The sequence below is a fragment of the Trichogramma pretiosum genome, unplaced genomic scaffold (assembly GCF_000599845.2).
Source record: "Trichogramma pretiosum strain Unisexual culture from Peru unplaced genomic scaffold, Tpre_2.0 scaffold32, whole genome shotgun sequence".
Lineage (NCBI taxonomy): Eukaryota > Metazoa > Arthropoda > Insecta > Hymenoptera > Trichogrammatidae > Trichogramma > Trichogramma pretiosum.
In genome coordinates, this window is record NW_019641641.1 from 78,736 (window position 1) to 91,285 (window position 12,550).

Below are 12,550 nucleotides of genomic sequence, written 5' to 3' on the forward strand. Positions count from 1 at the left end.
TCGCGAAAATTCGCACAAGGGGAGGTAGGAGAACGGTTTTACTGAGGCCGTTCGAAGCCAACCGAATTGCACACGTGTTCTGCACGCATTGGTCTTTCTCTCTGACCCGCCATTGTCTTGCCACATCAGCAGTGATTTCGCGAACGTATTATTTCAACTTATTCTGATGAGTGTAATTAATTCATTGCAACAATTCAAGAATGATCATTATTGGTATGACATTATAAATAATGCATCATTCTTTTTTTACTTTCTTTGCAGATCCCAGATGTATGTCTACGCAAAGTTTGATTCTGTGAATTGGTGAAAACAGAGGCGGCTGATTTCACAAAATCAAAGATTTAGCAGCCCAAAATATATGCAGGACGCAATAATTCTCCATAGTGCTGATGAGTTCGATATGAATGATAGAATTGAGGTTAGTTTTGTAACATGAATATTTTTCTAATAATTTTTCAGAAACCTTAGCGGATTTGGATCTTGAAATAACAAAGGCTGGGAGAATGAAGTGTCCACCTGCTAAATTTTGTCTGTCTGCATCTGAATTAAGCAGCAGTGAGGTAGAGATCACAGCCACCGCTACAACTTCGTATCAAAACAGAGATATGTCTAGTATACTGCAAAAAAACTGGAAAGTCATCCTTACAACAAGGTATTCCCTGGCAAAATATTTCTTTAATCGCCACAAATAATTGTAAATCTCAATAAATAAGAATTAAAACACTTCAATAAAATCTAGTAAAATCAAATATATGTGAAAACTTTCAAATAATTTTAAAGAAAATCAAATAATCATATAAATACTCACAAATACTCACTCTACGAATTGGGACTTTTATATTTGTGAGTATTTAAAAAAATTTTTTTTTTTTAGCATTGATTTATATTTAATAATTTATATTATAATATATTTGAGAGTATTGGAGAGTTTTAACTTTTATTATAATATATTTGAGAATATTGGAGAAATATTTTTCTAAATTGTTCAAATGTAATCATACATCTAGTCATAATAATTGTAGTAATTAGTTAATAATTGATGGTCAATGTATATTTTTTTAAATTGTTTCTTTATTCCAAAAAAGAATTTTTTACATTGATTCAGTTTACATTTATAAAAAATGAGTTCTAAGCATATAGCTGTTGTAGCCAAACAAATGTTGCAATAATAAATTTTTAAAAAACTGTTATGAAGGAATTATAAAAAATTGAGAATCTGCTAATACATATAACTATGCTAGCCAGACTATAAAAGTTTGCTAAAAAAAACACGAAAAACAACAAAGAGCTGGAATGAAAATGATGAAAGAATTAAAAAAAAATAATATTGAATGATTTATAAGAAAATTGTTTCTTGATCCGGGTCATTCTCAGTATCCAATTCTGGATATTTATTCACGACGTCCATGTGCTTCTTAGCACCATTTATAGCCCGGTTAGCATAGTTATTAAATCTGCCCTTGTAATAACTTATTATGGACGAATCTCGGTGGTAGAAAGCTAGCATGTGGTCGAAGTGCTTTTTAACAGCACTTTTCTTCCTCGGAGAAAGTAGCTGTAAGTGACGGGTTTTTATGGTTTTTTTCACACAACGTTCTGCCAATGCTCGATAACCCCAGGTTGCGTACATCATTCCAATACAAAACAGTGATGCTTCTTTTTGTTCATAAGCATTCTCAACTCCTGCTTTATTAGCTGTAATGTCACTATTAAGGTTCTTGATTGTTGGATAGGCGTTGATACTTCTTTTTAATTTTTTCACAGCAAGCTCTGCTTGTTCAGCATCTGAAATGCAATAAAATAAAGTACAATTATTCGACCCTATCTATATTACAGTGTACACAGACACACACACACACACACATTAACGAGAGACAGAATGCTTTTAAACAAAACAGAATTTATTATTAAAATAATGATTAAAACTTGCCTTGTTCTTGTTGATGTTCTGCAGATTTTCTTTTCTGTTGAGTCAGTTTGTCATTCAAAAACTTTGCAGCTTTTTCAGCTCTAACTCTCTTTTTTTTTTCTTCGGCTAATGCATTTTGTAAATCCTTATCAGTCACAAATGTTTGGTGACCATCATTATGGTTGGTTGGAAACTGATTGCTCTCAGTCTAAATTGCAAGAAATTACATTTATATTAAAAATGATAATAATAGAGAAACTCTTCAAATGATGTATATATATTCTTACTAACATTTTCCTGCAAAGGTATTTTGCGTCCAACTTTTATGGCATTGGATGCAGTTATCGCCTCTTCATCGTTGATTGAATCATCGTCTTCATCAGAGGATTCTTTATTTTTATCTGAGCTCGAGTATTCTAATGGACTTTTACCATTTGAAGATGTACCCTTAGAAGATACAAGGCCACTGCAGCTGGGCTTATTTGGTTGTTGTAATGTCTTCTGATAGATTTGAACAATATCTGTCATTGTTTTAGCAGAAGCTTGGTTTTTGATGAGTTTATCTTGCTGTAACAAAAAATAATGACTCAAATTAAAATATGTAAATAATTAATGCACAATGTTACTGAAAGCACTCCACTCGCATTACACTAAACATAAAACTAAATAAAAAACAGCATGAAATGATACCTATATCTAATAGCGTATGTCTATATGTAAAGTCATACCTTTCGTTGAAGTTTGGCATCAGCTAACTCATTGGCAATCTCGTCTTCCTCATTATCATCTTGATCATCCTCGCTATCATCATTATCCTGGCTGTCTTGATCATCCTCGCTATCATCATTATCCTGGCTGTCTTGATCATCCTCGCTATCATCATTATCAATTGTTGGGATATCAGATACGTTGAGGGTAGGAAGAACTGGTCTCTTTTTTGTAACATATTCATCAACTTCTTCTTCAGTATCTGTAAAAGATAACAATCAAAATAATTTATTGTAGCAATATTTTGTTACTTAACCTATTTAATATGCAATATTCATCTAAGTTTTACAAAAGAATTTACAATATTTTTATATTAAGATTAATGCAGCATAGTAAAATACAAAAATTATGAACCTACCTGCTACAACTAATATTTGGCAATAGTATTTTTGGTTATTTAATTTACACAAGAAGACTCTTTTAGAAAATTTATACGATTGATGACCAATTTTCTCGTACTTATAATCAGTTATATCATCGGAATTAATGTTAAAATAAGATTTAAGTGACTTAATATAAATGAAGGCCCACATTTTGTTATTAACTAATTAACCTACTTAGACTACAGGTTGACTACTAAGCTTCTGCTTACTACTACTAAACGCGCGAGAATGTCTTAAGGGTGGAAAGAGAGAAAAAATACCGAACCGAATCAATGCGTTTGGCGCCACTATGATGTACAACTATACCGGCAGGCCTTAAGGTCAGAGAACTTACATCTGGTCAAGAAAAGAGTGTATGCAAAGAGCAAAATTGTTTAAAAGTCGATTTAAAATTAAAATAAATAATCAATCACATTCAATCGTAATGTCAGATCCGATTCGTCAAGTGTATAATTCGTGGAAGTCTCCATCATCGAAAAAGAGAAAGCCTAGATCAACAAATTACCGTCATGAGAAAAAAAAAAGAGAAGATATAGTACGTGTAAGTAAATAACCATACAATAGGATTTTGCTATCTCATAGAGGAAGCTCTGTGATAGGGTCGAAAACGAGATTTTGAACCAGACCTCGTAGGACAATTTGGTTTACATATTTGTAAACTAGATTGAATTCTCAAGAAATGTCCGCATGTATGTATGTGTGTGTGTGTGCGCGTATGTCCGAGGCAAAATCTTGAAAATGTTACGGTGGATTGTATTAATTTCAATGGTATTCATTGTCGTTTGTAGTATTAATTAGGCCAGAAAAGTTTTTTGGCAATACACGAGAAAAAAAAATTTTTTTTCGATTTTTCGAAATTTTTTTCGTAAATTTGAAAAAAAATTGTTCTTCTTTTTTCACGTAAAAATGCCGGAATTTTTATAAGGGAATTTTTTTGTTGTCACCATGAAAGCAGCCAAGCTTTAATTTAAGACCAAAAAGATAGGCATTCACCTAATATTATGAAAATTAACGACTCGAATTAAAATTTTTTTTATGTAAATTTGAAAAAAAAAATTTTTTTATTTCACGGATAAATGCCGGAATTTTCACTACTTTTGTTATCATCATGAAAGCAGAGCAGTCAAGCTTTAATTTAAGAACAAAAATTGAAGACCAAGTAAAATTCTATTTTTTCTTTTGAAAGTTTTGTATAGATTTTTAAATTTATTAGTATTAAGTTTTAGGTTAATATTTATTATAATATAATTAAAAGAGAATGAGGAAGCACTTTGCCAATGACTTGGCAGCGTTTTTTTTTTTATATTTACGTTATTTTAAAAAAAATCTACATTCAAATATTCATTTCTTCCAGGCTGTCTGTGGTGACACAAGTGACGATGAATTTGAAAATTCTGGGGATTCAAGTTTGAACAATTTGAATGCACTAGACAATGCACTTTTCGAAGAAAATGAACTTGAACAAGCCGACGAAGTGAAAGAAGTGGGAAACGCAGAGTTTCACAATAACTTGAATCAAGTTGATAACAATTTTTTTGCTCAAAATGATCAAATCGATAACAGTTTTTTTGCTCAAAATGATCAAATCGATGACAGTTTCTTTGCTCAAAATAATGATTGGGTGAATATTGATCAAGCAGACATCAGGAGTGAATACGATAGTGGAGAAGAAGTGGACGTTAGCGATTACGAAAATATACGGTCAGAAAAAAAAATGTTGAACAAAAAATTGTTTCTCAATGAACGAATACGTAAAAAAACAAATACTAGTAATGGAGAAATAATTTTGATGTGTATGTTATTAGCGATTCGTCACTCTTTCACTTGGGCAGCATTATTGGATGTCATGGATTTGATAAATAAACTTTTTGATGAAGATATAATTAAAATGAGTAAATTCAAGCTTATGCAATTTTTCCCTGGGCGCAAGGACTGGTATGTTTACCATGTGTACTGTCCTAATTGCAAGCAATATATAGGTAATCGTGACGAATTGTCAACAGTGGTTGCTTGTGTTTCTTGTAAAGTCACACAAATAGATCCAAAAAAGTGTCCATACTTTTTAACACTGAATATTAAAAGTCAGATACAAGAATTACTAAATAATCCTCTAATACAACCTCATTTAAGTTATCGTGAAACCCGATGTAAAAAGACCGAGGATAATATTGAAGATGTCTTAGATGGAGATCTATATAAAAGACTTTCTGCGCCAAACAATATATTACATGACAAATTAAATTTTTCGTACATTTTTAATACAGATGGTTGTAAAGCTAGCGATTCGAGCCCTGTAAGCGTGTGGCCAGTATTTTTAAAAATTAATGAATTACCACCTGCAATAAGAGATAATTTCATTATTTTAGTAGGGCTGTGGGTGAATGAAGTAAAACCCACTATGAATACATTTTTACCACCATTAATTAATGTAATGAATAGTTTATCATCTGAAGGAGTTGAATGGAACAGAAATGGCAAAATCGTTAAGTCCAAAATAATACCGTTTGGTTGCTGCGTTGACTCGCCATGTCGATGTAGTCTGTTAAACATGAAACAATTTAACGGAAATTATGGCTGTACATTCTGTTATCACCCAAGTGAACAAGTAGATGGTGTTCGAAAATATCCGCTGAATGGGAAGTTTTATCCGCTTCGCAGCCATGAAAATATCATCCAAGATATGCTTTCCACGCGTATACGCGATGAACGAACAGGAAAAGTAAAAATACAAGAAGTGACTGGAGTTAAAGGACCATCCGCTCTAATGAATTTGAAATACTTTGATCTTGCTGATGGCATGTCCCCTGATAGTATGCACGCAGTTTATCTTGGGGTATCGAAACAAATCACAGAAATAATTCTAAGCTCATCTAAGGAACCTTATTATGTGGGATCTCCAAATCAGTTAGCAGCAATTGATCACCGACTTCTTTCCATCAAAACACCAAAATGTATTACAAGAACAGTAAGATCTGTACAAAAACGAAGCTTGTGGAAAGCATCTGAGTGGCGATCATGGTTGCTTTATTATTGCTTACCTTGTTTGTCAGGAATTCTCTCTCCTAAATATTTCATTATAATATCAAAAGTGGTCAGCGGTATTGAAATTTTGCAAAGAGATTCTATTGGTTATGATGATGTTAAATTTGCAAATAAATTATTGGTAGAATTTATTATAGAATTTGAGAAAGAGTTTGGAAAACATAATATAACGTACAATGTACATCTTTTATTGCACATCGCAAGGAGTGTTCAAAATATGGGCCCATTGCAAGTACAAAATGCATTTTGCTTTGAAAATGAAAATCGATTACTACTACATTTAAAAAAAAGCCCAACAGAAATTGCAGTTCAAATTTCGAATCGTTATTTTGTTTACAGATCAATACCTTTTTTTTCTACATTATTTCCAATTGGCACAAGAGTAATAGAATTCACAGACAATTTTGAAACTCGAATAAAAAATTGTGCAAGGGTAGATTCTGCAGTAGTAATCGGTGTGGGAAAACCTTATACTCTCAATGAGTCTGAACAGAAACTTTTCTTCAATTTCAATAGTAGTTATTTGAGTTACCACAAATTAATTTATAAACATCGTAGGTATACTACAAAGGCTTATGCAGAAAAACTAAAAATAAATGACTCTTTTATTGAATTACAATCTGGTTGTAAGGGAGTAATTACAAATATAGTCGTCAGAGATGGATTTATGGAAAAAGATATTTACGTATTCTATCATCCAATTGTAATACTTAATAGTAACTCTTTTGATGTGTCACATATAAAACACATTCAAGAATGTACAATTGAATCTAATACTTTACTCGTTTGTAAGCCTACAAATATTAAAAATTCATGCATTTTCATAGAAATTAATAAAAAACAGTACATAAGTTCCATTATACAAGGAACTCTCGGAGACTAAAAATAACGTTAATGAGCCGTAGATTTTAAGACATTAATAAAGTATATCAAAACTTCTTCAAAAAATTGTTTTATTTGGCGAACCTAATTTTATATTTCTCACATTCACGCAATTCAATCGTAATTGTCCAATTAATCAGACAGTTTATTTTAAACGTCTGAAAATACTATTATTTGTAAATTGTAAATTGATCAATATGATCACTCAATAATCAATGAAAAAACATGCTCAATAATATCAAATTCGAATAAATCATAATGAATTTCTAATAAAAAAGAATTCAAAATAAAATTTAAGAATATTAAATAATTTTTAAGAATTTCTATAATTATTTATTACTTGTAAAGACAGAAAAATAATTTTAAATACTGGCAAATATCAAATTCCCAATTCCGGCAAAGATTCTTTGGTGGTATTTGACAGTATTTAAAATTATTTTTCTGTCTTTACTAGGATTATGAATATCTTTTGCCAGGGTTATTTTTAAATTGTTTAATCTTTTTTCTATAAAACTCGTTACCAGGGCAAAAGTACAAGTCCCCAATTATATATTTTTCAATCCATTTTTTATTTGCTGCATACTTTATGGAACTCTTGGCCAGCGTAGCAAGAGTACGAGTCCCAAAATATGTGAGTCCTAAATTAAATATTTTTCAAACTTATTTAGTATTTTCTGTCTACTCGATAGAGCTGTAGAGTCTCTAAGATCTGGAGTCAATTCTTACATACTATTTTCACCTGGGTGTATAATGAGTCTTAATATATATTATTCAAACTTATCTTGTATTTGCTGAATACTAAATAATCTACTTGATAGAACTGCAGTAAAGCGTAGCAGCAGTTGGGGTCTTTATCCAAATATATATTTTTAAAACTAAATGTTTTTATTTTGCACAAATTTGCATGCACTTGTCTTGGCTTACAAATGCTTTTATCACATCTGCTATTCCTGACCTCGGGACAACTATAGATTTTCTGAGGAAATTAACCATAGTATACAGTAAATTTGATTAGACAGAAGAACATGAATAGCATTTTAAAATACTCAAGAAATGTTTGTCAAATGTGCCAACTCTAGCTTATTTAGATTCGTCCAAACGCACAAGATTAGTGGCGGATGCAAGTCCCGTAGCTCTTGGTGCGGTGCTATTACAATTTAACAATCACTCTGATCAGAGAGTGATATCTTTTGCAAGTAAGAGCTTGTCTTACGGAACGACGTTATTTGCAAACTGAAAAAGAGGTGTTCGTCGTAATTGATTATTAATAAAAATGGTATTCGTCGTAATTGACTATTATTCGAGGTACCAGGAGATAAAATTTCTAACAAGTACAACTTTAGCAATCATTATAAAGCATTTACTTGAAATGTTTTCAAGATTAGGGTTTCCGAAAAGCATAAGAGCTGATAACGGACTCCAATTTATAAGTGAAGAATTTAAAAGTTTTTGTGATAAAAATATTATCTAATTGATTCAGACGACTACGTATTGTCCGCAGGCCAACGTCGAAGTAGAGAACACGAATAATTCGATTCTGAAACGGCTAAAAATAGCAGATTCAAAAGGACATGACTACCAAGTGGAGGTACAAAACTTTCTACTTATGTATAATGTAACACCTCATGGAACTACAGGGAAATCCCCTTCAGAACTACTCTTTGGCCAAAATGTCAGGGATAAGATTCCAACAATAAAAGATTTAAGTGTTGAAAATGGAGATAAAGAAGCAAGAGATAATGATATGGTCTGAAAACAAAAAGGAAAGGAAAGAGAAGATGCTTCTAGGAAGTCAAAGGATTCTGATATCTGTTCAGGGGATAAAGTTTTGGTAAAGAATATCGTAACTCCACTTAAGCTGTGTACTCGATTTAATGGTAACGAGACCGCATCAGCGGCCTCGATACTCACTCTCGAGTTCTTTAACCAACCGAAAAGTTGTAAGGATAATTTGGGCGAGGTTCAATAGATAATTATGATGAGAATAATTAGTTAAAGTTAAAAATATGGTTTGTATTGAGATTATCAAATAGAGTTATTACAATCAATTGCTCGGGGCACCACTACATTAGAAACATGCAGACTCAACGATTTGACTCTCAGGGACGCGAGTTCGTGTTGATGGCAAAAAGAATCCGATTAAATAATAAAGAAACTACGACGCGATTACTGATATGGCTCGGAAAATATTTAAGGTGTTTAGTGTACTTAAATCATAGCTGGCCTCTTCAGCGACGATAGTCCCAGGTCCACCCGATGTTGGTTGGCATGGTGACAGGATGGCAAGTGACACCTCGGGTTAGAAATCTTCTCCAGAGACACTACAATTGCTAGAATTGTTATTGAATTGCTAGAATTGTTATAGAATTGCTAAAATTGCTAGTGATGTTGGCGAGTCGAAGGCCCAATTGGGAGTGCTGAGTCAGAGGTAACTCTACCTACTCAAGAGTGACAACCCTCCTTTTCAACAAATATCATTGTTTCACAACTTAGCTCGAAAAAATATAAGACCAACATTTTTTCTTAATTTTTAAACTTACATATACAACCTTGAATTTTTCCAGATTTCTAAGACGGTTTTTTCAAGTTCTAGACTCAAAACATCCATATTTATAGTTAAAATGAATACGTACTTTAGTTACGTAATTAAATAACATCATTCTCTTGAATAGAGCTATTGACATGTGCAAAATATAGATCGATGCCTTGTTAATTTCCATTAGAGAATGTTCCTTTCATTAAATTCCCCGCTAATTTTTCCCACCCGCTCACAAGTTTTTAAAAATTTTTCAGAATCTTTTAAAGGTAAATTTTTTGAGGTTTTTGATGTGTGAATAGATGAGTATATGATATAAAGTAGGAAAAAATATCTTTCAGTTTATTTTCAAGTATTAATTATTATCTTTTGAGATTGGTATGTCCGACAAAATATTTTTCATTATATTTTTTTCAGAAAGTTTCATTTTCCATACTAGTTGGCGAGTCAATGGCATATCCTGAATCTCATTCAAAATAGTTTCCTAAAAATAAAAATGTGTTCAATTATTAATAAGTAATAAATATAATAATAACAATAATAACTTAGATGAACCACAAACTTAAATAAATTTAAGTTACAGGTAAAGATGATGTTATAAATAACTATCAAGGAGCGTGTAACACGCTTCCTATGGTAAGTATGTCAAGAACTAAGTGACGACACTCGCTACTCGTATACTGCAGAGAAATCCCCATCGGTTTTCTTTTCGCTCTCATTTGAATTTGATGAGAGATATTGAAAATCTGATAAGACCATCAAATTCCTTGAAAAAGATTTTAACGATATGAGGTATTTAAATCTACCGAGTAAATAAATTGAGGTAGTAACTGAAGACAGCTAATTTTAATTCAAGTTAAATCAAACACATAATTTTCATAATTTTTAAACCTAAAAATGTTATTTTCTACTATTTTGATGCGTTATGTGTGACTATTTCCGCATAAAACAAGTTCAATTCACGAAAAAAGTTATCATACGTATAAATTGATACATAGATAACGTGTGTTTATATGGGCTATATCGCATCAACTGACCCCCCCCCCCTTGGATCAGAGTTGTAATTTGATTTTTCATATTTTATTCTGCTTTCCAAGAGTGAATATGAAAAGATGATTGAAAAATGATTTTTTATGTAAATTTTGATGAGGAATTCAATTTTGATGTCAAAAATCATATTCATAAACTTCAAGTACCTTAATTTCTAAATTTCAGCCTCAGTGGCAAAAATAAACATGTTCGTATCCAGCGATATGGCCAATATTGTAATATGTTCATCGATACACCAAAATACAACTTCTGATAAATTTTTGTCATCGGCAGAAAAACAGACTTCATCATTGACCTTGATATGCGTCAATAAAACATGATTTTTCTCTAGATTTCCCATATTCTTAGCTTCTAAATATGGTCTGCAGTTCAACGCGGCCAAGTGCATCGCGATGTCAATCTTGATTTCCAGTAAGCGGAAGACATATAAAGTGTCGACTGCTGAAAGCTTTCAGATTGGCGGAGGGCCTATTCGTCAGCTTGGCCCTACCGAGCACTTTAGATACCTTGGGGTGCATTTTTCTCCCCTTGGTATCCGGAAGCCCGGGGGTACTTTAGTTCGGGAGTTGGCTAACATCGCCTCGGCTCCTCTAAAGCCCCAGCAGTATTTAAAGATCTTACGCTGCTTCCTCGTGCCGCGATTTTACCACCAGTTAGTCTTGTCTAGATGCCATCTTCAAACTCTTAAGAGTCTTGACCGACAAGTACGCGCTGCGGTTCGCAAGTGGTTACGGCTACCATAAGATGTTCCCACTGGATACTTCCACGCGCGGTGTTTAGACGGGGGACTCGGAATTCCATCTTTCCGAACAGCTATTCCGGCCTTGGTTCATTCAAGGCTTTCGGATATGGCTGAGTCTTCCTGTGCCGCCGTTAGAGGTGTCTTTTGTCATCGCTCGGTGCAGGCTTCGATCCGATGGGCCGAAACGGCGCTGTCCTTTCATGGGCGGCCCCTTTTCGGCCAGGAGGCTCGTAGCAAGTACTGGGCTTCGCTACTTCATCAAGCGAATGATGGCAAGGAACTCTCCGAGTGTGCTCGTGTTCGTGCGAGCCACTCGTGGGTAGACCGTAACAGCGCGGCCCTCTCCGGACGAGACTACGTACAATTCCATCACGTACGGGTCAATACTCTCCCAACTCGCGTTTGAACATCACGCGGCAGACGCGTAGTCGGTGGCCCGCCTATCGAGTGTCGAGCGGGCTGTGGTACTAATGAAACCGCAGCTCACGTCATTCAGGGCTGTCACCGCACTCATGGAGGCCGAATACTGCGACACGATGCAATTTGCCGTATCGCAGTCAGTAGCCTCCGGCAGTTGGGATGGAGTGTCCGGCAGGAGCCGCACTTTCATACCAGAGAAGGCTTGCGGAAGCCAGATATCGTCGCTGTAAAGGATCAGGTTGTCAAGGTGATCGATGCGCAAGTCATCAGCGCTTCATCGTCCCTTGACGACTCGCACCGTCGGAAAGTCGCCAAATATGATACCCCATAGATGATCAGGTCGCCAGTGAGTATGGGGTCGAGAACGATAACATCTCGTTCTCTTCGATCACGATCTCCTGGCGAGGTATCTGGTCCGCTGCTTCCGCCGCGAGTCTGTGCGAACTCGGATTGAGCAAATGTTTGGATTCCATTACGTTTAGAGCTGTCCGTGGTTCGTACATGAATTGGCTCCGGTGGAATAAAATGACCACGCACATCAGTGGTTATACAGGTATTAACTCTGCAGGTCGAAGAGAAGGCATAGGGTAGCCTTGACATCATCTCGCGCACATCTTTTGGAGAACGTGGTCTCTCACCATCTAAGACGGCGCCACGAAATAAAGCCGCGTCCGAGCACTTCCATCGCTCGGGCAGATAGAGTTTTAGTGGGTATTCCCTCACCGACGCAAATCGGTTGAGGGCGAGTCCCACACACGGGGAGGTTCGAGGTTGACTTAAACTCAAACCTCCATACGGTGCGTAACGCATTTCTCTAT

At 34.5% G+C, this 12,550-nt stretch overlaps 3 protein-coding genes across 9 annotated transcripts in view; 1 reads left to right on the forward strand and 2 right to left on the reverse strand.

Moving 5' to 3' along the window:
• Positions 1-85: 85 nt before the first annotated feature.
• On the forward strand, positions 86-7,225 carry LOC106652771. Of its 6 annotated transcripts, none has more exons than XR_002763496.1 (5): positions 86-172; positions 262-383; positions 460-652; positions 3,239-3,413; positions 3,492-4,230. XR_002763496.1 is itself a non-coding variant. In XM_023459696.1 (5 exons), exons 4-5 carry the CDS (start codon positions 3,416-3,418, stop codon positions 6,983-6,985), a joined length of 2,757 nt encoding a protein of 918 aa, XP_023315464.1. In that variant the 5' UTR covers positions 86-172; positions 262-383; positions 460-652; positions 3,239-3,415; the 3' UTR covers positions 6,986-7,225. The 6 variants fall into 6 exon arrangements, 5 of the variants coding, with proteins under 5 accessions (XP_023315464.1, XP_023315465.1, XP_023315467.1 ...); XM_023459696.1 differs by adding an exon at positions 4,415-7,225 and having other exon boundaries at positions 3,239-3,601; XM_023459697.1 differs by adding an exon at positions 4,415-7,225 and having other exon boundaries at positions 262-270; positions 3,239-3,601.
• On the reverse strand, positions 1,080-3,246 carry LOC111693842 (probable serine/threonine-protein kinase kinX). 2 transcript variants are annotated; one of them, XM_023459703.1, is made up of 6 exons: positions 3,036-3,246; positions 2,797-2,879; positions 2,638-2,760; positions 2,201-2,476; positions 1,931-2,117; positions 1,080-1,785 (listed from the first exon to the last, which is right to left on the reverse strand). In XM_023459703.1, exons 1-6 carry the CDS (start codon positions 3,208-3,210, stop codon positions 1,337-1,339), a joined length of 1,293 nt encoding a protein of 430 aa, XP_023315471.1. In that variant the 5' UTR covers positions 3,211-3,246; the 3' UTR covers positions 1,080-1,336. The 2 variants fall into 2 exon arrangements, with proteins under 2 accessions (XP_023315471.1, XP_023315470.1); XM_023459702.1 differs by having other exon boundaries at positions 1,086-1,785; positions 2,638-2,879.
• Positions 7,226-9,875: 2,650 nt separating the features above from the next.
• Positions 9,876-12,550, reverse strand: part of LOC106652751 (histone-lysine N-methyltransferase setd3) — a 41,407-nt gene continuing 38,732 nt past the window's right edge. Inside the window, exon 7 of the mRNA XM_014371881.1 lies at positions 9,876-10,004. Within this exon, the coding sequence (XP_014227367.1) occupies positions 9,876-10,004 (129 nt within the window). The remainder of the gene's footprint in view (positions 10,005-12,550) is intronic.